General features: G+C 40.8%; 3 protein-coding genes across 3 annotated transcripts; 2 read left to right on the top strand and 1 right to left on the bottom strand.

Annotated features, from left to right (window-relative positions):
* Positions 1 to 158: 158 nt before the first annotated feature.
* Positions 159 to 674, top strand: C922_03785 (hypothetical protein; the record flags this gene model as incomplete). Its single annotated transcript, XM_008819374.1, has 1 exon — positions 159 to 674. One exon carries the CDS (start codon positions 159 to 161, stop codon positions 672 to 674), a length of 516 nt encoding a protein of 171 aa, XP_008817596.1.
* A 2,718-nt stretch (positions 675 to 3,392) lies between these two features.
* C922_03784 (30S ribosomal protein S8e) lies at positions 3,393 to 4,532 on the top strand (the record flags this gene model as incomplete). Its single annotated transcript, XM_008819373.1, has 2 exons — positions 3,393 to 3,727; positions 4,199 to 4,532. The coding sequence occupies 2 exons, from the start codon at positions 3,393 to 3,395 to the stop codon at positions 4,530 to 4,532; spliced, it is 669 nt and encodes a 222-aa protein (XP_008817595.1).
* Positions 4,533 to 5,531: 999 nt separating this feature from the next.
* On the bottom strand, positions 5,532 to 25,954 carry C922_03783 (hypothetical protein; the record flags this gene model as incomplete). The annotated part of the gene is made up of 2 exons (XM_008819372.1): positions 5,532 to 5,722; positions 5,860 to 25,954. 2 exons carry the CDS (start codon positions 25,952 to 25,954, stop codon positions 5,532 to 5,534), a joined length of 20,286 nt encoding a protein of 6,761 aa, XP_008817594.1.
* Positions 25,955 to 26,734: the final 780 nt, after the last annotated feature.

Here is a 26,734-nt window from a genome sequence, read left to right as displayed (position 1 = left end):
TCGCCTTTTCCATGTTGCCAAATGGGCCGAGGAAAGTCATCCAGTTTTAAGCAAACAAGAAAGCGAGTTTTTACTACTTTTCCAATTTAACGAAAGGGAAGAGGAGAAAAGAAGAAAAAAAAGTGGAACAACGATATGTCACGCAACAGAAAGTGAAAATGAGAGAAGGCGAAAATGATATTCCACTTAATCAAAGTACAGAGGAAGAAAAAAGTAATAATGATGGAAGCGCCAACATGGACAGTATCCCCCAAGAGAATAGCGATAACATCTTCGCTAACAATGACGAATTACATAAAGAAATTAACAAAATGATTCAAAGGAACCTTGTTTATTTAAATATAAAAAACAAGAGTAGCACCATCAAAAGGATAAAGAAAAATAACGTGAGTGGAAGCAAGAAAAATCACAAAAATAGGCATTTGAAGCGATTGATCAAAGCGGGAAAAGATCTGGAGAATGATATGCTCGACGAAATTAGTGAACGCAGAAAAAAAAATAAAATAAAAAGAGAAGAGAAAAAGGCCAAAAAGTTGGAGGGGGAATTGAAGGTCGGAAATATGACTATTATTAAGGACATTTCCAAAATGAGGAAGTGCGACAAAAAGGCGAAGAACAAAATATACAAGTTGTCTTCAAACGTTATACAGAAAATTTTGAAGAAAAAGAAGTGAAAACATCGAAACTGCAACAATTCGGTTTGTTTCACCATTCGATTGACGCATCATTAGGGTTGTGCCGCATTACCCCCGGTTGCCATTTTCCTTTGATTTTCACCCAAAGTCCTGTTTTCGTGTAGATAAATGGCTAGCGCACCGCGTAAAGAGCCCTAACATACTGTCTGCGTAATGCGTTCATGTAGCGTCCATATGTAACCAACCCTGTGCGCAGAGGTTCGTATACACCCCTCTTTTAACGATAAAGGAAGGTGGTGATATTCTTCCCAATTTGAATTTATTCGTCACCTTACCCCAAAAAAAAAATTAAAACATTTTTAACTATTTTTTTTTGGGAAATTCCTTACTTATTTGATATTAAAAAATTTGCCGATTTGTGAAAGAGCGTATTGGTTCCTCACCCCCTCTCTCGTGGGCAACGTAAAAGAACAAATTATTTACATGCAATCGGATTGGAGTTCCATCTGCGGGAGTTATGTGCATACATCCATCTCACCCCACACACAGGGGTACACTTAGGGATAACACATTACAGCACATCAAAGGAACAGTAAATGTAAATTCAAATTGCGAAAAGAAAAAATAACAAAGGGTTGTTTCACAAGCCTCATTTTAATTCTGCAATTACCATATGAATCTAAAGCAGGCCACGGTTGAACATTTAATCCTTTTATACAAATTATTTTTTTTAACGTAGGTTCATATTTTTTCCACGTGGATTATCACATCACCCCGCATGACGCTTCATCACGTATACATAAACAAATATACCTGCCAACAGCTATCTTTTTCACCGATTAAACTGCACGAACGATCTTGGCGGAAAAGCAAAAAAAAAAAAAAAGGTTCGACGTGGAAAATTAACCAAAAGAGCGTCCTTTGCGAGCGTTTTTGTAAAATATGCATGACGAGAAAAAAAAGAAAAAATGCATATGGAGAAGCCTCGGCACCGTCCGCATCGGTTCTTTATATTAGTATTTTCCATCCCTTGGGAAAAAGTCGAAACGATAAAATCTGAACATGCAAATATCGCCAAACGGTATAAATATATATGCATTGGCTCATCACAAAGGTTACAAACATACGCACGACCTACTCATGGTACTTTATTTTTTATTTTTTCTCTTTATGACATATTATAAAAAGGCGCAAATGGGGTCACTTTGCGTATATAAAGCGCATACTCCACCGTGCGGCTTTTTTTTTTTTGGTATCTGCCTGTGGCATATATAACCCCCTGCAGTTACCGCTGACGCCGCCGCTTCCCACAGAGGGATACTTGGCAAAACCGAATCCGAAGCGAGTCGCCTTGCGACAAGAAGGAAAGGTGTAACTCTGTCATAGATCATCCCATCATGTCATAATACCATATGTGGGTGAGGTGAATACAAAAATATATCATATGAGTTGACGGGAAAGAAGAAAAATAAAGTGGTGCACTATATAACTGTGCGAAGTTGCCATTTGTAGCAGCACAGCACCGCTAAGCTTCTACCCCTTTAAGGGAATTAACAACCCTTATTTTAATGACATTTATTTTTCGCGCGGCATATATTTTTCTGTTTATATATCTATACGCTTTTCCAAATGGGCAGCCGAAAAGTATAAATAAAATATAATACATGCGCGCTTTTTTATATATACCTCTTTTTTTTCTAAGAAAGGCTACGTTCACGTTCACTCTTTTCGCTCATACGTGCTTGCCACATACACTTGTGTAAACCCTAACCCAATATACCACGACCGTTCAAAAAAAAAAAGGTTATCCAATTTATATACGCATGTGGCATTTATTTTTTTTCATTTAAGGAAAAAAAAAAATTTATAAACATTTTTGCGAAGATTTGTAACCCTTCTGATATTTATGAAAATATGAATTCCTTTCCTTTTGCAAACTAACCTTAAGGAATTTTTTAAGAGGCTCCTTCATCCATATAACGGAAAAATAACAGTACACTGTTTAGTCACTTAAAACGTAAGTCGAGCGGATGAGAATGGAATATGCAAATGAAAGTAGGGATCGCGGCGTGTGCATACGTACCCACAGTCGCACGGTTGCAAAATGGAAAAATGGCAAAACCTCCCAATCGCATAGCTGTACACGCTTGTATTACTGAGCGCGATGCTGTAGTGATAACAAAAGAGAGCACATCATCACATCGGTCCCGCGAACCTGCACGTGTGGTGTTGTTCAGCGTCGTACATACGTGCGCAGGAAGGGATGTCACATTTAAATCTGTTGTGCTTGCGTCGCGCGAAAATGTCGTACATTCTTGTGAATTTCATATTACTGCGTAGCACTCGCCGGATGCCTTTACATTTATTTCTTTTCATTTGATTGCTGCCCCTAGTGAACATATCCCCATGCTGTGTTTATTACCCGCGTTAACCATTTGCATTATTTGGAGAGAAATACACCATAAATAAAAAGAGTTATCACCACTTATAGACGTGAACATATCTGCCTGAATGCACCTTCATGCGTTACATATTAGCCATACGTGAAGTGTAAGGCAGAACAAAGTTACACATGCACATGCTTTTCTCGTAAAAGGGAAAAATGTATTCCCCGTTTTTGCTTATTTGGAATCAAACTCTATACATTTACGTTTCCATATTTTTTAGAAAAATGCGTTCTTCGTATCATTTGCTTAGGTGAAAATGTACACATAATTTGTTTTTCTTTTTTTTCTCTGTTTTGGCGTTCCGCCACAGATGGGTATCAGCAGAGACGGCCGACACAAACTCCGCCTTACCGGTGGAAAAAAAAAAATCCACAAGAAGAAGAGAAAGTATGAATTAGGAAGGCCACCATCGAACACCAAGTTGGGAAGTAGACAAGTTCATGTTGTTAGGGGAAGAGGAAGAAATTACAAGTATCGTGCAATCAAACTCGATTCAGGCAGCTTCTCCTGGCCAGCATTTGGAGTTTCAAAAATCACGAGAATTATTGACGTTGTTTATAATGCATCCAACAATGAGCTGGTCAGAACAAAGACATTGGTCAAAAACTGCATCGTTTTGATTGATTCCCATCCGTTTACTACATGGTAAGTTGCGAACGCCACGCCAATGAAAGGATAAAAAAAAAAAATCCCAAGCAGAGTCGACGAAATGGAACAAAAAAGATATTGCAACCCTCTAACGAACACGTTAAAGAAGCAAAAGGAGGGGGGGACCTTCCGGCAAAGGGCGCGCGGCTTTTCTTTTTTTTCTTACTTTGCTGATAAGAATATATACCACTTAAATTTTCGAAAACAAATTTGAGGAAATAATATATTCGTAATATACCTGGAATTACCGACTGAATAAAGATCAAAAAACTTTAAAAAAAAAGACTCACTCGAAAAATGGGAACTTGTAAATCATATCTCTGCCACCTTTTTTTACAAACATTAAGAAAAATTCCCCTTTTTTTTTCTTCTTTTTTTATTCCCGCTCAAAAAACAGGAAGAGAACAAATTGCACACTCGTATATTACATTTTTATGCGTCTTTTCTTTTTTTTTTAACCCATAATAGGTACGAAAACACATTTGGTGTAACCTTAGGAAAGAAGAAAAAAGGAAAAACTGATGAAGAGAACAAAGAGGAGAACAAAGAAGATAACAAAGCTCAAGATGAAGAAAATAATGAAGAGAAAGATGAAAAAGCAAAGTCGTCATACCTTGTAATTAAAAAGATAGGAAAATCCAAGCAGATCGACCCAGCTTTATTGGAACAGTTCAAACAGGGAAGAGTGTTAGCTTGCATCAGCAGCAGGCCTGGACAGTGCGGAAAAGCTGATGGTTACATCATTGAGGGCGATGAGTTGCTATTTTACAAGCGTAAAATGGACAAGAAAAAGAGGAATTAACCAACTGCATTTCTCTGTGTGTTTTTATTTAGTGTAAAATGGGGTTATTTCGCAGACGAAGAGACCATGAAAAGCTTTTACACAGACATCCCATGCACGAGCACACTTATTAAATACATTACATAGCTATACAACTAGCCAGTGCGTGCACGCCCGTACCTGCCCCACCTATATATGTATGCTTATGTGACACCATCTTTGTAACCCCTTTTTTCATTTTTAACGACCATCTAATGACAAATGAATGCCTCCCCATACCACCCATACCATGCTGTTAAACCTTTTAATAGACTTCCAATTAAAACTGAATTTAAGTGCAAGAAAAATTGCACGCCTAATTTTAAAAACGGTGTAAAACATTTCTAAGCCAGTGCCCTTCCCACCCCCAACAGGGGAAGACGATAACTCGCACACGTATATTTTCAGACAGTATATACATTTATATGCTTACAATGTTCGTATTTTCCCCGGGGGGAATAACCCCAAAGAGGAACGAAGCTATGTCAAATTGATCTTAAGCAGGCGTGCGAAATATGGTTTGTTCCCGCTGTAGAGATATATTACTCCCACGCGTAAATTTCTTCCTTTTGAGGGAACTCATTGCCGGCAGTTATGGGCAACAGGTCTGCTTCCCTGTACCCACCTTCAGCATGGGTTAAAAAAATGGGAAAGCAAATACGGGGGGAAAATTTGCTCTCTGTATATAAATCCTATTTTATCATTTATTTTGTCTTTTTTTCCCTGTTGATAATCTTAAGACAGGACGGTTTCTTCAAAAATGCAGCATCAATGTGCAAAATAAAATGTGCGCACATGTACACGCGTGCAGAATATGCCGCAAACTTGTTCCCCGTGATGTGGATAGCTGGGGAGCAATTTTCCTCCTACGGCTGATAAAGAAAGGGGAGATACACTCAATAAGACGGAAACAAAATTGTTTAATTCACAAAGGTGCAAAAACACATAGCCCATTTTACGCGGATGCAACGTTTAACAGGACTAAAAACTCTGGGGAATTATTTCCCACTCTGGGGAGGTCTCGTCATCATTCTCCTGCTCCTGCGGCTTTTCTTCGCCCCATAAATTGAAGATGTCTTCATTCACAGACTTGATCTTTTTAACCTTGGCGACAATGTTAAGGGAGAAATTCTTGAAGAGGAATTCTTCGTAGTTTTTAAGGTCCAGGCCGTCTAAAAGGGGGAAAATGAGGTGAGCGGTAAATGGGGGGAGCGGCAGATGTGAAGAGGGGCAAATGGGGGAAGGGGGCACCCCCTGCACTTGCCATCGCTGCTACTATGACCGCTATGGCCGGGGATGTGGCGCTTACTGAAAAAGTGAACATTCAGCGAGTTGAACAGGCCCGAGTTGTCGATGGAGAAGCTATTGTCCGAGTAAAAGGTGGCGAACTTCTTATTCTGCACCACCTTGACCAACGACTTAGGTAGAGCCCGGATCTTGTTCAAGGGGGGCTGGTGCGGGCCAACGGAAGCCAGGAAGCCCAGGAAGGTGGTACCGGACATGTGGGCAGACGACAAGACGGGCTTCCATATGTGAAGACACTCATCGACGCTCTTTATGGAATAATCTTCATGCCACAGTAACAAATACTTTTTAGGATAAGGGAATAGAAGGTTAAGAATTTCTTGGGCAGATGCACTTGTGTACATGCTGTTAATCGATATGTCTGTCATCTCCAATACGGGGAAATTGTTATCTGCTGGCTTGGTCGATGCATAATGGCCAAAAATAATTTTATGTTTATTTTTACTCATCATTCCTCTGTCTTTAGGGTCTATATTTTCGGCTTCATAGATGTAAAATTGCTCCGAGCTTCTGACTGGGTGATTAATCTGCTCGGTATACATGGGATCCTGCTCGCTTCCCTGCGCCCTGTTGAATCCAAAGATGTCGCTTAGCAAATCGTTCGTTGCCGACTTGTGGCAGGGGTCTCGCTCACTCGGGGGGGCGTTCCTGCTTGCGCCGCCTAACGATGCACCGCCTAACGATGCACCACCTAACGATGCCACACTTAACGAAGCGCCGATAACGTAATCGCTAGCCTCTTGGCCGAACGGAGCCCTTTTCTCTCCGCCAAGTGTGGCTGCCTCTCGACTGTCCACCGCTTCCTGAACAATTCGTTGGCTGGAAATCCTGCCGGACCATATCACCTTAAAATACGTGTGCTCCGTGAGGGAAAACCTAAAATTCTTAAGGTACTTTTCAGCTTCACTGATAAACTCCTCGGTATATCTCTTCTTGTCCTCAGTGTACAGGTCCTTCTGGAACTCCGTTTTTTTGATATTTTCCACAGGGTTCAGAGTAAAGCACAGCTCGTGCAAAGAAATCGTGGAGCCCAAAATGTCAAATAAAACATTGACACAGTTTCTATCCCGAATATTTAAGAAGTCGAAAAGGATTCGAATGTCCTGTTTGCTGCAGATGTAGTCTAAATCATCTTTGTCAAAAATTTCTTGAAGTGTTAATTGTTTTTTTTTTAATCCTTGTCTCACAGTTTGTTGCATAATTTTAAAAGCATAAATGTCTCCATTCGCTTCAAACAGCTTTTTTTCCACCATTTCTAATTCCATATTTTTCTTGATGAGGAGACTCTTCTTCTCAGGCATTTTGAGATTATTCTTGGTCAGATTGTCCTTCATTATTCTCCTCAGCAGATACAAATCATTGAAATAGCTAAATCGGTGCTTGGGTGCATTAAAATTCAAATACTGCAGCAACAAATTCACATGTGCGTCAATAAATTTTCGATCCGAGTTAAAAAATTTACATACGCTGTACACAATTTGTATTTGCCTGGAGAGATATTTCCTCAGATTATTTCGGTCCGTAATTTCGATGGGGGTGAACCAAAAGTGGTAGTTGTACAGATTTATGTACACATCTGAAAAGAAATTTTCCTCCTTTACTCCTTCAATCTCCATTTTTTCCTTCTCATAGATGGATAGCAGTTCTACATTTTGTTCCTCCTTAGCCGTCCCCCCCTGTGTAGGTTCCCATTTGTTTGTATGACTCACGTCTGCCTTCATTTCTACTTCCTTTTTGTTAATGTCCTCCATAAAAAAGTGATCCATATCGTCTGCTTCGTCTTTTCCCTCGAATGCTATGCTGGAGAGGTTGTTGTTCAGCCCCCATCCATCGTTTATTAAATTATCTTGGAACATTTCTTTCTCCATAAAGTTCTCTATTTCGTGATTTAAGTCGGGGCCTCCCTGCGCTACTTGCGCATTGTTGGTACCTCCCTCATTGGGAGCGTCAAAAAGGTTGTCACCAATCGAGTGGGTTTGCTCTTTCTTCTCGGTAGATCCTTGAAGGGCAAAATTAGCATTTCTGTTTTGGCCCCCCTTGGAAGGAAGGTAAAAACTGTCCGTCTTCACCAAATAGGAGGATCTACCGGACAGGGCCGTCGCCACTTTCTGCCTACTGAACCTCTTATGGATGTAATAACGCAATGTTTCCGCTTCTTGCAAGCTTACAATGATGTACTTTTTGTTTTTATTGCTAAAGTAAAGTTCCATTCTGTTTAGTAGCGAAAGGAAGCTATCAAACCTGTTGCCATCAAATTCATTTTTCTTCACATGGTCCGTCATAACTTTCGCCAAGTCATAGGAATACTTAAAAGGATTGATGTCTAAAATATTTAGGATCTCTTGTATATTATCTTCCTTTAGAATGTTCCAGATATTTTCCAAAGCTTCTCTTTCTGCATATTCGTCATAGTTGTTGTGTCTCTGTTGATCCAAGGGGGTGACTTCTCCCTCTGCATTGTGCACACACTCGATAACGACAAGGACATTCATGAGCTTCTTCCCTTTCTTGGTGTTGATTGAGTCTGAGTTTATAAAATTTTTGGAGACATACACATAGGAGGGGAAATTAATGTGGATATCATTCACTGGTATTTTATTCAGGGGGATAAACAGATGGCCACCATCCGTGAAGCGAGTGAATTTCTCTACAACTTTATTATTTATGTAAGAAATGGTTCCAGTTGCTTCTTCCCCTTTGATTTGATCTGGCCTTTTTTTTGTCTTAGCTCCAAATAAATCTGAGTTAATATCATCCATGGTCCATCTATACAATTTGTATTCATCTTTCTTACATTTTATGTTTTTTTTTTTTTGATCTTCCGTAATTTTTTCTTCTTCCTTTTCTTTTTCTTTTTCTTTCTCCTTCTCCTTTTCTTTTTCCTTCTCCTTTTCTTTCTCTTTTTCCTTCTCTTTCTCCTGTTCATTTTCTAGACTGAACAAGTGATTGTCGATCGAGTTATCATCCTCCGCGTTGTACTCATTGTTGGTGTTCCTCTTGGTGAAGCTTTTCTTATACGACATAACACACTGGTCCTTTTTGATCTTCTTGAGCTTTTCAAATAGGTCTAAAATTACGTGCGGCAAATTTGTCCTCATAAAATCCTTTCGAGGAAAAAAGGCGTCAAAATACATTACGATCGTTTTATTAGAAATATCGTAATGTAGGCAAAAGTACCGATAAATAATGTCCTGAAGAAATAATTCATCCTCTTTGGTGAAAATATTTTGAAACTTCTCAATCAGCTGGACTATGCAAAGTAATGAGCTGCTCTTGGACGGTACCTGTGTCTGTACGTCGAAATCGATACTTGTGTTGAAAATACCCAAATAATCTCTATAATTAAAAACCCCGATGTTTATGTGGTTTTCTAACAGCATCCTGATGCTCTTCCTCTTTATAATGTTAACTATGCCATGCACGCACAGAAGTTCACATTGCTTTATGTTGTTACTTATGTTGTTAAGAATGAGGTAGTACGTTAACTCTTTTAGAACCTGTTCCTTTGAGTTTTCTTCCAAGTGGATACTATTGTAGCAGTCGATCACGAACATGCATTCTTCCCGCGGGTCCATCACATGTCGGGAGTGATCCTTCTCTTCGTCTTCCCCCAGGGGAATGTCCTCAATGTCGTCATCCTGGTGAGCTGTCCCACCACCATTTATGTTTATCCCACCGCTAGATGGGGGTTTCTTTCCACGTTCACTGCCCCGAACGATCTCTCCGCTTGCCGCGCTTTCCCCGCTGCTGCTACTCAAGAGCATGGTCTCCTCCTCCATGCCGTTCTCGGACTCCGTCTGGCTGCCCTCGCTGTAGTTCTTGTTGCACTCGCGGAGGACTCGCTTCTTCCGTTTGGCGAACCTCCTCAACATTTGCTTCTCATCGTGCGAGGCGAGATCCACACGTTGTTTGCTACAATGGTTGGGATGGGATCCTCCTCCTATCCGTACCCCTACTGATTTACCCCTCACCACGTCCGCAGCAACTGCGTCCTTAAACAGACTCGTGCTTACGTTCATCAGTTTGACGAGGCACATGGGGATGAGGAAGAATATTTTCTGGTTCATGCCGATCGATCGCAAGCGAAAGACACCTTGACTGAAGGAAGAAATGTCATTTCCGATATTGACAGTGACCAAGCTGTTCGCATTCACGTACTGCTTTATGTCCTGCCCAAAAGTATTGATGTGATCAAAGTAGATGAACCGTTTCTTAATTGGAACGTAGCAATCTTGCAGCGGAATAATTTCAACATTCAGGTGCAGATTATTTTCTATTTTATTTCCACTTTGTTTGTCATTACTTGGATTTTTTTCTCTCCTTCTTTTCATTGCCGATTTGGCATTCTTGCGCGTTTCCCTCGCATCTGGGGTGCTCTTCCCTGTGTGTCCCGCACCACGTACCTTGTCCTGTTTCCCCTTTTCCGGGGATTGCACCAGAACTTTATTTCTGTTTTTTTTTCTCTCTCTCTTTCCTCGCCTTTTCCTCTCCAGGGGCAACATACACATGTGCTTCCCATTATCGATGTACACACAGCACTCGATATAGTCCAGGAATTGTAAAATATAGTAGGCGACTTTCTTTGGCGAAATATTATTAATCAGGTAACCCGTATCGATAAGGCTATTGAATTTTATTTTTGAAAATGTCAGGCTCCTTAAAATATCAAGGGGGGCAATTTGAGATGGCAAGAAAATAAAGTTCACAATCTGAGGATCATTAATAATGTTAAGTATCGAACCAATGGTTCTTTTTTCAAATTTACATTTGTGAATTTCTTCAGGCAGTATATCATTACTCGTTCCACTATACCCTACAACATACTTAAACAAAACATTGTTCGTCAAATCTTGGGAATTTGACGAAAGCTGCTTTTCTGTATGCTTGATGTATCTGTTAAGAATAATTCCCAACAGGAAATAACTAATTAGTAATGGGTTCTTTCTGGTTAAATTGTACAGATTGTACATAATTTCTTTATCGCTTAAATCAATCCTGTCTATATTATCCACGTAATTTTTTCCTAGCTTGGTTTTCCTACTTTGTTCTCTCCTCTTCTTTATTTTGTTGTCGTATATGAAAAAGTTTGTGTTGTTAATATCCTTTTTCGTTTTCCTTATTTTTGCTCCGCTTGTTTCGATCACTTCTCTGTACAAATCGTACATGTTTTTTAACTCCCTCTTCGTTTGTTTCTCTCTCCTTTTCACCTTTTCACCTGTCTGTTTTGCGATTCTTCTTACCTTTTCATCTGTCTTCTTTCCCTTACCTTTCTTTGTCTTCACTTCTCCTTTGCGCGCCTTTTGCGTCTTTTCTCTGGATTTTTTCCCACTCTTTTCCTCGGTGGGGGTCGCCCCGCTGCAAGACTTATTCTTTTCAATCAAGCTGTTCCTTTTCGCAGAACTTCCTCCACCCGCTTGGTCCCCACTCGTGTGTGCGTACCTCTCTGCCTTGTCCAGAAGTTCGTCATCACTGGCGCTTCTCTCCTCACTGCTGCTTTGCTCACGACTGCTACCTCCCTCATCACTGCCGCTTCCCTCATCACTGCCGCTTCCCTCATCACTGCCGCTTCCCTCATCACTGCCGCTTCCCTCATCACTGCCGCTTCCCTCATCACTGCCGCTTCCCTCATCACTGCCGCTTCCCTCATCACTGCCGCTTCCCTCATCACTGCCGCTTCCCTCATCACTGCCGCTTCCCTCATCACTGCCGCTTCCCTCATCACTGCCGCTTCCCTCATCACTGCCGCCTCGCTCATCACTGCCGCTTCCCTCATCACTGCCGCTTCCCTCATCACTGCCTCTTCCCTCATCACTGCCGCTTCCCTCATCACTGCCGCTTCCCTCATCACTGCTGCCTCGCTCATCACTGCCGCTTCCCTCATCACTGCCGCTTCCCTCACGGGTACCGCTTCGCTCTTCACTGGCGCTCCCCTCGGAGGAGTCGCTCTGCACACGCTCATAATCCTTTTCGAGAGAATAGTTGTACAACATATTTTTCATACTCAGGATGAAGTCAAAGTATCTCATGCCTTGGTACCGATACGACAAAATGCTCAGAGAAACCACCACATCGACATTTGTAAACTCGGACATCTCAGAGGGAGTGTCCTTGCCAATGTAAGGAACGGCCAGGAAGTACCTACTCTTGCTCATGATCATTTTGCACCTATTAATCTGCTCCGCCGAAAGAATTCCATAATGCACCGTATTCACTTTAGAGAAAACAAATGGCAAAATTCCATTGATGTAAAGTCGACAAAGATTTAAAATTTTACACAAAATATAATCCAACGTATTTATCTGTTCAAAGATTTTAAAATGGTAATCACTCGATAGGACGTGCAGATCTTCATTCCTCAGATTGTTTGCATCGGTTGTATAATTCTTGTTCGAAATTTTTTTTATATTTAATAATCTCCTTATGGTGGAGCTACTGAAGTTGTTATCTTTGCACCTATTCTTCACGTTAATGTCATTGTAGCCGATGCACAGAGGAATGCATAAGTAGGACTCAATCACCTTTTGCGACACCCCACTTACCTTATAACATAGTAAAAAGTAGTACACATAGCGAGCAATGATCCAGATAATATTATCATACCACTTAAAATTTATTATGTGGAAATGCGGGATCAATGAAATGTCGTGGTTTCTTATCCCATTTTCGATTTCTTTGCTAAACGTGTTTAGGAGGTCGTCTATATATTCTGTGTTCGTATTGAAGTGGATGTCCATCGGGATGGTTAGCTTCTTACACACAGGGTAGAAGAAAAAATCGATAAGGACCCAACTTAGCTTATATCTGAATAGACTCAAATCGACGTAAGAATATGCTGTGCTTGTCTCTCCGCTGTTTGGCATATTCACAGATCCGTACTTGGTTGTTCCATTCACTACTGAGACAAGTGCACCCCCCGATATGGCACTTTCTCCCATGTTACGGTGAACCCCCCCGTAATCACCTGCATTTTCTTTTCTATACAACTGCGTTGATAACGAGTTGTTAAAATGGCTGATTGCTCCATTTTTGAGTCTCACTTTAGCGTCACTGCAGAGAGGGTCTAGATGGTAAGAGTTTCTACCTCCCGTACCTCCGTAATTGATATGTTGGCCTGCCCTCCTCATTTCCTCATCCTCATCGTTACCTCCTTCCAGTTGCAATTGACGCTGTAACTGTATCTGCGCCTGTCTCTGGGCTTGCTCCTCCTCCCGAAGCTGTCTAATATGATTCAACAAATTGGCGCTTACTTCCCTCCGATTCGCTACCGCAATTTTGACGCTCCTAATATCCACGTCGTCATTTTTAGTATCGTACAGAAATTTCAAATAGGGATTGTTCATGAACACATCAGTAAAATTTCTCACCACATTGACGAGATCAATTTCTCTGTTTGTGCCGTAAGGCCAATGTAGCTCACTCTTGAGGGGATGCAAAACGTTGTCAATTTCGTCAATCAGTAAGATACTTTTATTTAATATGTCGAAAATTCTTACGGACAAATCGAGCTGTTTCTTGAGCATATTGTAATCACTTGTCGAGGGTGGCTGCCCATTCTTGGACGCATAACCAGACGTACTCGTATTTGTTTTTCTGAGTCCAGTGGAATTAGACGTATTCATTGAATTTTCATCATTTTGAAACCCTAGAAATTTCGTCAGGGCATCCGTAATGTGCGTTTTCGCCTTCTGTTTAATCATGTCAAACGTTTTGATATTATTTAGCTCCTGGATTGTGTTCACCAATTTAAGGAACAGTGACTTGATACACGTTGGGCTAGTCACCAAAATGTATTTGTTCTCTAGTGCACTACACAGGCTTACGTACAAGTCCGTAGTGATATTATCGTATCGATTGAAATTAAAATAGTAGATATTCTTCTTTATGATGGAGGAAAATCTCGATCGGAATGTATTTATCGTAAAGTGAATTAAGGGCTGCGGACACATATTAAACACTAAAAAGTAGTTGGAAAAGATTAAAAAGTAGAGAGGTGACAACACGGTTGTCTTTCCTCCACCCATAATTATTTGATAACAGTACTGTTTTTTTTTTTTTATAAAATCTCTCTTAAACTTCTTTATCATTTTTACTTGCTTCTTTCGTATTATTAAATTATTCGTGTACTCAAAGATTAGCAGCCTCGGGTCGTACGTGTAGTAGCAGTTGGCACTCTCCCCGCTGTGCACTCTTCTGTCGTTCTTCCTTTTTTCCTCGTTGTGCCTTTTTTCCGCGTTATTCATTCTTTCCTCGTCTTGTTCTTCCTGGTGCAAACCCAGCAATAATGGGTCCACCACCTTGCCACCTAAACCGTTCAAGTATTTTCTCCCCTCATTTTCTTCTCTCTTTACAGGGCGAGTTCCCCGCCTCTGCTCGTATTGGTCACTCGAGAAGTAGCATGTGGACACGTCGGACGAATCCGAATTATGATCCAAATTTTTGTGCACGATTTTTTGGTGGTTGGATTTGTTCCTCATTGTGAAGTAGTGTCTCTCCGTGATCGTCAGCTGCGTCAGGTTTTTCGTTCCCAGCTGAATCGTGTTGATGGCTTTGTTTATGATTTTCTTCTGTCTGCTCAGAAGCTTGCTCAGCAGGCCGTTCGTCCCATCGTTCACGTTGGCGACTGATCTGTCGTTGCTGCTCACGCTCAAATTCCCGCTCGCGCCTACACTCGAGCCCCCCCTCCGCACGCTCTTCTCCTTCTGCTTCAAAAGCTTCAACTTCAAATTGTACACCTTGAAGATATTCAAAATATTTATAACGCTACTTATGCACTCGTGCAGGAAAATCTTCCGGTTCATAATAAGCATGTACAGCAAGACGACGTTAATGAATTTCTTGGCGCTGTTCTTCTTCAAATTTGGGTTTATCATGGCTAAATATTCATGCGCGTACTTTGACATGAAGCACCTTATGAGGATTTTTAAATTGATTTCCTTTTCTGCTTTTCCTAGAACTCCAAATTTGTACAGAAAGTAGCCTGCAGCCTGGTTGTCTTCTGCCCTTTTTTTTGGATTGTTACTCTGGCCTTGCTCGTTGTGTGTGTCTATATCTACGAGGTCTTCGTTCCAGGGTGTATTCTCCTCGGCGAGTGCTTCCTTCTCTCCGGTCATCCCTCCGTCGCTATCGATACCGCTACCCCTTCCGTTGCCACTTCCGTTATCGCTGTAGTCGTCTCCATCGCTGCCGCACCCGCTCCCATTCCCGCAGGCATTCTCCGCCCCCTCGATGAACTCATTTATGCACTCAAGCAACTTATTGTCCCCCACGAAAATCTCCAGCAAAATGTCCTTAATGCTGACGAACATGTTCACATACTCCTTCAGCTTTTTAACATTACTGAATGTCATCTTAATTTCCTCGGCGCTGAACCCGATGAACTCATATTCGATCTTCTTCCCTTGATAATCCAGATAGGCCCTATAATCCTTTTTCATATTCTGGATAAAATTCTTCGAATAGGTGTTTTGGCACGATACATTACTCTCTTCGAAGTCGAAATTGAGCATACTTTTTCTAGAGGCTGTTAACCGGTTGGATTGGTTTAGACTCGGCGACGTGTCCCAGGTGAGGTCTACTTCTCTTCCGTCGCTAACCACTTGAGAGGGTGCCTCTCTTCCCTGGAGGGTCGGCCCTCCAGTTGGCTTCACCCTGCGCAGGTACTTGTACAGCTTCTTAAACGGGCTGAAGCATAACTCGTTGAGAAGATCGAAACCGACGTGCACATTTGGCTTAACGTCAAAGGGTTGTATGACCCTCTTCTCACACATGTAATCGTCCACGTTTATGTTAATCATAAGTCGGTACTTAATTACATCAGATATCGATATGGACAGATTATTATCCACCATGAGGGGCAGAATATTCTTTTTAATTGTTTTCTTTCTTTCCTTTTGGAAATTCTGAACAAATTTAAAAATATCATTAAAGAAGTTAAAAACAGAGTCATTCGTTTTGAAAAAGTTTAAATAATTCTTTTTCATTTTCTGGTCGTCAATTTTTGGAAGCATATTCACAATTTCTTGATGGTTAATGATGAATATGAATATATAGATAATTTTACTATACTGACTTATGTTATAATTGTAAAAGTATAGGTACCTTGAGAGAAGGTTTCCATAGAGGAAGGTGTTTTCCCCTTTGATTATTTTCACATTCAAATTGTTAATGAAGTAATTGTAGATTATAAAAAAGTTTTGTATGCCCAATGAGTTGATTAGACTGTTCAGATAGTTCAGAGCCTCCACGTTGTTCTTATCCTCCATCTTTTTGTAACTCATATTGTTAATAATATGTCCAATATTGTCATACAGATTTATGTTCATGAATATATTCTCATCAATGTTGTTAATGTATTTTACTGCTTCCACTTTTGGAACGTTAATCGAGACGACGAGACGGTTATCCTTTGTGTGATTTTCCTTCTTGCCACTAAGACAATTCTTTAGCGATTCGAAATTGCTCTTTATGTTTTCAAAATGGGTTTTACTCTCCATAATGGGCTGCATTTTCTTCTTCGCCACATCGTAGCTGTTTTGATTATAGGTCAGGCTGTACTCCGGTGAGGCCAGATGCATTTCCAACTTCTTGGTGGGGTGCAGCTCATCAATTTTGCTTTTCTTCCGGTACTGAATCTGGTACTTTCTCATCTTGGCTTGGTTCTCCAGCTGCTTCTTCCTCAAAATGTTGTAAAAGAAAAGTGGGTTGCACTTGTCCGACGTCAGCTTGGACTCTAAAATGCTGTTCAGGATAATGTACCTATTATAAATCAGCTTGTATTTATGTATATTGATGTTACAATTTTGGTAGAGGAAAATCTCCTCATCGATGGTTAGTTTGCACTTGGCCTTAATATAAATCAGATTGTTTATATAAAACTGCATGTCTTTAATGATGTCCCAGTATATGTACATGTGCATATTTGTGTTTTCTTCATATGGCGCATCATTGTCTTTATCTAGCCTGTTTTTTTGGCCTCTATGCGGCTGACTTTCTCCGCGCCTTCCTTTTACACTTTTTTTTTTATTAAAATCGGTGCTCTTCTTGACAATTTTTTTTTTGCCAGTCAAATCGTCATCCTCTCCATCGATGATTTTTTCTTGCGCATTTAATTCCTTCTTTTTGTTTTCCTTCTCAGATGACACGTAGTTACTGTCGTAGGAGGACGAATTGTCCGAGGCGCCGTACACACTTGAGCTGTCTTCACTCTTGTTCATTGTATCATGCACTTGATTTTTTCTCCTTCCATTTTTGGTGTCCCTTCCTTGTGGCGGACCATTTCGACTTTCACTACCTCTTCTGTTGACACCCCTACCGGTGGAATAATGATTAGCATCCAACCCGCTATTATAGGCTTCATTCCCACTGGAAGAGTTATTATCATTCGGTCCTGATTTGTCAAAATTCCAAAGAGATTTTACATAGTGGAAAATATTGTAGTACTGATCCATGTTCCACATGCCTTTTCTGGTGCCCAGTCGATGCCTCTTCTTGCGGAGAATAATTTTTATCTGCTTGGACAGGGTGATAAATATTTTCAATCTGCATGCACAAGAGTCCACATCCGAAAATATGCTACTATCGCAGTAGTTTAAAATGTTTAACAAATATTTTATCTCCTTAATGTCATCTTTGCAGACGCTCAAATTGTTGCAGTATTCGACCACCTCTTCATGCTCCTTCTGTATATACTTGTACACGATAAAAAAGAAGCAGCTGTAAATATTTCTGAAATTGATAAAGAGCTTCGAACTATGGATGGACAAAATGATGTACTGCAGAGTGGACGCCGTGTCCGTCTCCGCGTTCTCACTCAGCACATCCACATTCTTGTTTACATTCATATTTATATTAAAATTATGATAATAAATAGTTACGTACATGTGATTTTTTAGCAGGATGTTTATATGCTTCTCCAAGAGAGTACACAAGTGGATATTTTTCTTGTTAAATTCTTTATACAAATTTGCAATGTTCAAAAAAAATGGCTTATTCAAGAGGGACACCAGAAAGAAGAAGTCACTTTTGCTGTTCTGCAGTAGAACTGTGTTATTCATCTTCTTTATTACGTTGTATATGTAGCTATACTTCTGGAGATTTCCTGTGTATAAATGCATGTTGAGCTCTTCGAAGTGGTATTTACAAGAATCCTTCTTCGCCGCTTCGGTGGACAAAACGCCGTGGTTTTCACTTGGCTCATCCCTTTCACCGGAACCCATCCTTATATCCACATTGTTCCTCCTCAGCGTCAAGTTTAACCGTGGTATTTCAACCAAATCCACTGTTATTGGAATGGTGCTCACATCCACATGTTCGGAGGTACCCCCAAAAAGGGAAGGGACATTCAACGTATAAATTAGTAAATAAGTAATGTGATCAAATTTCATCAATAGATTGTAAAAATCTCTATACACCTCGTTATTTTCATAACTCAGGATGTTAATAAGAGTCATCGCCTTGTAATCATTGTTCACTCTCAAGGATGTGATTTTACTTGAATCTTTTGGTGAATTAAAAATTTGTAACTTCTGCACAACCCCATAATGGTTCCTACTAAGCATATGCTTGCTCTCTGCATCATGCGGGAGTAATCCCTTCGTCACAGAATTGAGGTATCTGTTCTTTTTCCCCGTCTCTTCGGTGGGCACCAGTCCCTCCTCCCGCTCTCCCCCGAATAATCTAATGTATATGATCGAATTTCTGTTCTTCCGATTCTTCTTCAAACTCTTGATTTCCCCAATAATACTTCCATCCGAATTGTACCAGAAACTGTAGTACTGCAACAAAATGTTCGGAACGAAGGTGGACAAGTGCACTGGGTTCAAATAGCTCTGCACCTGGATATTGTTGTACAGATTTCTCGATATGCTCACGCTGTACTTGTCGTACGTCTCCTTACTGTTATAGTAACAAAGACGCACATTGTTATTTTCAAAATTGTAAAACAAATTTTTACACCTGTTTATGCTGGTAGAGAAGTACACCTTTTTCACGTCACTGCAGTAATACAGCTTCTTCACAAACCGGTTCAGTTTAAAATAGATGTTGTAAATGTAGATGCAGTTTATATCTTTCCGATAAATTATTTCTCGAAGTCCATGTTCTTCTTCCTCTTGTGCTTCTTTATCCACATGGCTGTCTTTTTTATTATTCTGTTTTTTTTCCTTCTCCCTTTTTGCCTCCAAATGGGTGGCGCCGCTTTTTAACTTACCCCCCGCGGATTCTTTGTAATTTCCCTGTTTCGCTTGCTGGATTGTTGTCCCTTTAGTGCGGCAGTTTGGCTCAGTTCCCGCACCGTAGATGGCGAGGTGTCCTCCTCCCACGCTGATTCCTTCGCTGCTCCTTCCGCTGCTTCCTCCAATACTCCCTCCATTGCTCGTTGCGCTACACCCGTCGCTACTACTACTACTACTGGGCACCAACTTGGTGGACGCCTTCTCCGCATTGTCCCTCGCGGGGTGAGCTTCCTGGTCGTACCCATTCGAAACAATCCTGGTGTCATCACTGAAGGAGGACTCCTCCGTTGTGTTGATGAAGCTGCTATCATACTGATTCTCCTCATATTTAAAATTGAACAAACCCTCAATGTTCTGGGTCTCATAATTAATATTAAAGGACTTCAGTTCGAAAAATTCCTTATCCTTTCTCGCTCCATAATCATCCACCCCCCCTACGGCGCCGTTGTCCTTACCCTTGACATCCTCTGCACCGATTCGGATGCTCTTGGGGTTATTATCCCCATCTGGTTTACTCATGTCGCTTTTTTTAAACTTCCAAATGATCCGCACACACATCTCGTTGTTCTCCTGCTCGTACAGAACACCCGTCTTAACTTCGTTCGACAGAAAGTTGTAAAAGCAGGTCATATTGAGATTATCACCAGAGGCGTTTTCACTACTAGCCCGCTCCGTTTTCGTGGGGCTAAATTTCATACCGCTCAGTAGGCTACCACTTTTGAGGTAAAATATTTTGGATTTATCATATTGGTAACTCATTAAATTTTTTAAGTTTATTTTGTTGGAAATTCTCCAGACTTCTAAATTGTGTTTCTTCCCAATAATGCTAAAGGCGCAGAAGTTTTGATACGACTGCGTAATTAAGACCTTCACATTTTTCTTTTTCATTTTGCTGCTGTGATGTGCTCTTTTTCTCTTCTCACTGCTCAGGTAGATACTTTTATTGTTGAAAAAGACATCTCTGTAATTTTTAAACTTCTTCATGTTATCGTTTAGCGTAATGATATTATTATCCTTGTAGGAGAATGTGAATAGCTGTAGATTGATCAGAATGTTTTTTTCTTTTATTATTTTTTTTATGTACGAAATGTACTTGTTGTTGCTGAGGATGCTGTCCCTCTTGGCTTTTGCCCTGGCTTGGGCCCTTTGCCTCCTTAACTTCCTCTTTTCGCTACTGCTGGTGATGTTTCTACTGGTGCTTCTGAAAAAGGACGGGAAGTTTAGAATAGGGTTAATCGAGTTGGAGTGCAACGACTCCGTGTCGTGTAAGGGGTTCCTTTTCGTTTCATCTTTGTAACTTTCATCGTTCTGATTGTCCAAGAAGTCGCTTCTTCTTTTTTGCATCATCTTCATTTGCTTTTTCTTTTTCTTCTTTTTTTTTCGCTTCTTCCTCTTTAATTCGTTTATCTTCATCGCCTCGCCGTTCGCTTCCAGCTTTTCAGTGAGCTTCTTTTTTGTCTTCTTTCTGGACTTCTCACGAGTTGGCTGATCCGTCCGCATCGTCGCATTCTCCTGAGAGAGGTCCCCATTTTTATCCCCTCCGTCCTTTTTCCCGCTTGCGTTTTCATCAAATGGCAATGATTCCGCTTCCCTCTCCTTGGGGGCGGCGGGCCCTCCTTGGTGTTTCTTCTGCACCGATTTGTTCGCCACCTCCCCGACAGATTCGCACTCCTCCGATTCGTCGTCCTCCGTGGACGTGAAGTCATCATCGTAAGAGGACATGGAGGAGTTGGAAGCAGCGGACGAACCAGTCGAACCGGTCGAACCGGACGAACTGGCCAACGCAGACGAACTGGACGAATCAGAGGATGTAAAAAAATAATTCGACGTGCCCATTTTTCCTCCGCGCCGTACACCTTCCCCTTGCCCTGCCTCCCCCTTCTCTTGCTCCTCCCTGCGGCTTCCCCTGCCATGGGTAACATTCTCTATGGTATAAATCCCCACGTGCTTGAACTTATGCGCGGGTAGCCACTTCCTTATGATATTTTGATTCGCGTGGAAATTCAAAAAAATATTTGAGTTAAACCGGTTGAGTCCCCCACCTCTAGTGTATTCATTTTTGTTATTCTCGTGAACACACGCACAAACATGGATGGTATGCTCGAAAATGATGTTTCGCTCCATTTCGTTTCTTTCCAAATATTTCAACAGCATATTTCTATGCCTATGTATCGAAATAAAAATGTCACATTCGCACAGGGAAAAGGTCTTAATGAGCATGGAAAAGCTGTCATTGGAGGGGTCTCCAGCAGAACCAGGGATTTCCTGTCCGTTTGTAGCACCCTTGTCATTGCTCCTCCCCACGTGGGAGAATTTCATGCCTCCTCCGCTCAAACTGTCACTTGTATTAACAAAGAGGGAACCCAACCCATATATATTCTTCAAATCCGCGTAGTTCGTTTCCGCATTGAAGGTGTAATAAGTTAAAATGAAAAAAATGGAAGACAATAAATTTTTCACGTTGTTTCGGTTGAGCTCCCTAAATTTGATATCCCTATAAATTAGCAGGATGCATCCGTGGTATATGCAGCATGTGGTTATGTCATTCTTCTGGATGCACAGTCTGGCATACTTTAACAAAACTTCAATGACCTCGTCCTCTAGATTTCTTTTTATCTTCCTGTAGTAAGTTTCCAAATTCGAGAAAACATCATCGGAGCAATATAATTCATTTTTTATCAATTTTTTTCTCAGTTTATTAAAGAAGTGAAGTTTTTTTCTTTTCCTTTTTCTGTTCCGTTTTGCCTTCTTTGTCTCACCCGATTGGTGTTTCCCCGTTTGCGGGGTAACCCCTTTCTTAGTGCGCTTCCCCCCAGGTAGGAGTCCCTCCTTTGCGACAATATTTTCAATGTTGCGCAAATTTGCGCGTATTTCCCTATTCGCTTCGACTACCAGTCCTATGTACGAGTTAACATAGGTACATAACATGACGATAAACACCATGATGACTTTTCCGCTGCTGCTATTCTCCTTATCAAAACTGAAGAACAGTTCCAAGTAGGAGTAAATGCTGCAAAGGACATTTTTGGGACTCATAATCAGTTCGTTCAGTAGCAGCCCATACTTCGTGGCGAAGATGTTCCTGTCCTTTGTAGGAATATAATTATCCTCCTCCGTAACTTTATACTTATTTTTAAAAATGTAAGGCTCGAACAAAGTGCACAGAAGTAGCTGTTGGATGTCAAAGCATTGGAAACTCTTAATTCTGTTCTTGTCACAAAAAAATTCCAAAATTAGCGGAATTCGAATATATGGGACGGTCAAATATTGCAGCAGAATTTCAACATCTCGCACATTCAAGGAGGGATGAAAAGAAGGCAAATCGTTTACGTATAAAACGTCCAACTCGTTTTCGATGTACGTACTGGTATACATATTAGGATTCGAGTAGGTCAAAATACAGTTGTCCTTCTTACTCTCCTGGGACTGCATAAACTGGTAGAGGAAGGAAAAAAAATTCAGTTTCGTATCCTTAGGGGGGCACATATACCCACATATATCAATATCACGATTAAAAACACTCACATTTAACTTGTTCTTGTAGCTAAACCTTAAATTTATGTCGTCGTATTTGTAAACCCGCACAGATGGTAATTTGTCAATATAGGGACACATATAGGACTTGAATAAGAAAAGCATATCTCTAAGGTGGTAAAATTCTGGTATCAACTGTTTGAAGAGGGCATTTTCTCCACAATAATATTCTATGATGTTATTTTTCTTCCTTTCTAACCCTAGGTCTAAGCTGATATTCTCCAGAATTTCTATTTCGCTCCTGTTTATGTCGTCACTTTTTTCGAATAAAAAGAGCTCACTGTTTTTGTTAATTTTTTTCTCACTAATTTTGTAAAAATATTCTATGATGTCTGACCTCATTATGTTTAGCTTCGGATTTATGATGAGAAAGAAGTTGCTAAAGCATTCCAGCACTGATATGTCTATGCAGTACCCGGAAAGTTGGATCCCCGCTCCACTCGGCGCGTGTACGCATTCGTCCAGCGAGGAGTAGCTGTCATTCTCTGCCACATTCCTCGAGAATTGCTTCATCATTTGGTAGTGACTTCCACCGTTTCTGCGGCCTCTTCTGCGCTCTGCACTCTCGCTCTCACCGCTCGCAACGCTCCCAACGCCGTTTCTCGCCCGGGGGTAAACCAAATAACTTCCCCTGGTGGGCGAGAATCCGTTGTAATGCACTGCGAACGGAGAGCACACGTCCACACACGGAATGCGCAACAGAAAGTCGTACAAAAACAAAAGCATGGAACTGTCAACAATCTTGTACATGACGATTTGCTTATTCTGGACAATCGAACAGGATATAAAATATATACTGTTGTGCATGAGGTGTATTTCCTGGAAGAGACTAATCTGGAGTGACCTCTTCAGCTTCTGAAATTGGGACAAGTAAATAAAATGCTTCGGGGATGGCAAAATATTGGTGAGGACATGGGAAACGAAGGAAAAGGCCAGCAAATAGCAATGTTTAATGTAGTTCTTCTGATTAATTAATATATTCGTTATAATATTCGTCTGATAAAGTATAACATACAGGTCGTTAAAGCATTGGATGCTTCTCCTCGAAATGTAAAAAGAAATGGGAATGTTCACATCCTTTTTGATTTCTACTTTGCGATAATTCTTGTACATATCTTCCTGTAATAGTATCTCCATGGGGAATTTAATGCTGTTTTTGTAATCCTTACCTTTTATTAACTCTCCCCCCCCCGTTATGGTTACGTCTGCATAAAACCTAGACTCTACCTTGGTGTACATATATTTTACAAATACCACCTTCTTCAATATTTCATTAAGAATCTCATTTCTTATCATTTTATTTTTGTCGTATATTCCCATTTTCATTTTACAAAAGTATTGGTGAAAGAGGATGCACAATTTTCTGATGCTCATGTCTAGGAAGTCGAAAAAGGTGGAGTCTATTTTGTTTGGGTCCTTTTTCATTTCGACTCTGCCGTAGACGTCGCTTTTCGAAATGCTTCCATCATTTTGAAGGTACATTTGTTGTCCATCTCCCCGGTGGTCATAATTCCCACTCAAATGGTTTATGTCCATTATGGGGGAGAAACCATCAACTGGATAAGACATATTGTTCCCAAAAAAGGGGGCCTCCTTCTTGTCATTTCTATTGGGGAAGAAGTTCCCCTTTCCTGTGGCCATGAATCTCGAATTGGAACCATCGATGCGACTCCTCTCTGCATTATCATACACAAACAAATCGTCACACAATTTCAAGACGATGCTATAGTAGAGAAAAATTTTAAACACCTCGATGTCTTCCTCTTGTATATTCAAAACTTTGAGAATGTAAACTATGCAATAGTATAAGCTCATGGAGAAGGAGGTGAATTTATTTTTGTAAATGTTTACGTATATTCCTCCGTATTTCTCACTTTCGTTTGCCGCCTTTTCGTTTCTCCTTCCGTCGCTGAAGAAGTTGTTGTTGGTGGATCGCCCATCGTACATCCCGCTGTCCATCTTTCTGCCCATTCCGCTGCCTATACCGCTTCCCATTTCGCTTCCCATTCCGGCAGCGCCGTATACATGGTTGCCCCCCTCCCGGGGATTCACATGATCGACAAAATCGAAAGCGCTGAAATAGTCCGGCTTCTGGGGCGGGCTACCTTCATATCTGTTAAATTTATTTGCCCTTTGGAAATCCTCCGTGGAGCTTCCCACATGGTCCAAGTTGATTAAGTTGGACACTTGGCCAGGGTTATTAAAATTGGACAGTTGGCTTCGATCGTTAAAATTTGTCGCATGGTGAAAGTTGCTCAAATTTGTCAATTGGTCGAAGTTGCTCAAATTGGTCGCTTGGTCAAGGCCACTGAAATTTCCCCCCGCGCGATTTTTAGCGGGATGATTCGAACTGTTTGCATAGTTATGCGTACCGCTCAGGAGGTTCTGCGAATTGGGGGCGTTTCCCATCCGGCTGAAAGCGTCTGCGTAAGGGTCGACATTAATGCTGCTAACACTGTTAACATTGCTAACACTGCCAACCCCGGCACCGCTGATGCCGCTAACAGCGGTCCCCCCCGGCTGGGACACCCGGACCGTCTTATTATTGTTCAAATTCCAGTTGTTCGTCAAAAAGGAGTTGTTCAGATATGGCAGCAGCACTTGGTACAAAATGTCAACGTTGTCCGGGTTGGGGAAAATATACAGTCGGTACAGACACAGCCAAAATAAGGAGTTGGTGAGGAAATTTTTGCTAATATTTTTTATACATAGAGTTACGTCCCTTAGGAGAACACCCAAGTTGTCCACTTCGTCAATCTTGAAAGGATGATACTGAATGCCATAGATGGAATTATTTAAAACGGCAAAACTGTACATATTATTTTTTTTATGAATTATGTACAGAATTTTAATTAGCATTTTTTCTTTTTGTAAGTAAAACCCTCCAGGGAGAATCAAAAAATTATTTTCATTCAAATTTTCAATCTTGTTTATTATGTCCAAAATGAATGTGTACAGATTGTTCACATCCAGGTACCCATTCTTTCTATGATTATACGTATGGTAAATAGAATAAATCCTCAAAAACAAGCTGTAATCACAATTATATAGTTGATTTTTTACAAAGTGGAAGATATCCGACAGTTTTTTATAATTTAATGTGTCATTGATTGTGCTGTTATTGTAACTGATTTTCCCTAACAAGTTATCCAACAGCTGTACGAACATACATATGTGGTTGCTTATGTTAATGCTAAGGCTCTCTACTTCGTTGTCATCTTTCCTTTTCCTCACAACTTCGTACACGTTGTCCTTTGTACTGATGTTCAGCTCGTAAAAGTCTTCGCTCAAAAATTCTAGCGAGTAGGTGTTGTTCCAGATGTAGTTGCTCATTTTGTCTTAGCGCATGGGGACTTAAGTGGTGAAGCACAGTGTGTACAGCGCGGGTTACTCCACCTTACTGGTAATAACCTGTTTGCACACACAAAAAGGAGGGGAGCACTGTCTATGCCAGCTTGGGCGGGGATGAACCCACTCGGCTGCTCTGACGAATAAAGACACTCCTCACCACTGTGCTAGACGGTCACAATTTGAGCAAGATAACGGGAGGAGGATCCTCTAACCAAGCCCCTCCTCCTTTTTGCGTTCATTCAGCCATACGTATGTGAGAGTACACGTAACGCACAAGCTCGTGTATAGAGATGTACATGTACTTTTTACCTAGGACAAAAAAAAAATAAACGCAACTTGCGCATAAAATCGGGTAATCACCCCCTTATAAGCCGCTACCTCCGACGGTTTATTTTCACGTTCACATGATGTGCTATCTCACGTAATACAGCACCTTGGTCTAAGCGAGAGCAATGTCACGCTGACATGATGGTCATACGAGGACGTACTCCCAGATCTTCATATAAAAAATGCACTTACGCCTATGTTTGTACATGAAGAAATATATCATCCGAAATCTCGAATGCCCTTTATTTTTTTTTTTCGATTAAAAATTAACGGGCATCTTCTCCGCAGAAAAGATCAATTCGCTTGGAAAAAAAAAGTGGAAATAAAAACACGCACGAAAATACAAACATAAAATGTGGAAAAAAATGTCAAGAAAACATGTGAACAGAAGTTACAGTTCACTAATTTCCAAATGGTATAAGGTAACAAAAAAAA

The sequence above is a fragment of the Plasmodium inui genome, assembly GCF_000524495.1.
Source record: "Plasmodium inui San Antonio 1 unplaced genomic scaffold supercont1.17, whole genome shotgun sequence".
NCBI lineage: Eukaryota > Apicomplexa > Aconoidasida > Haemosporida > Plasmodiidae > Plasmodium > Plasmodium inui.
This window is presented reverse-complemented; position numbering and strand designations above follow the sequence as displayed.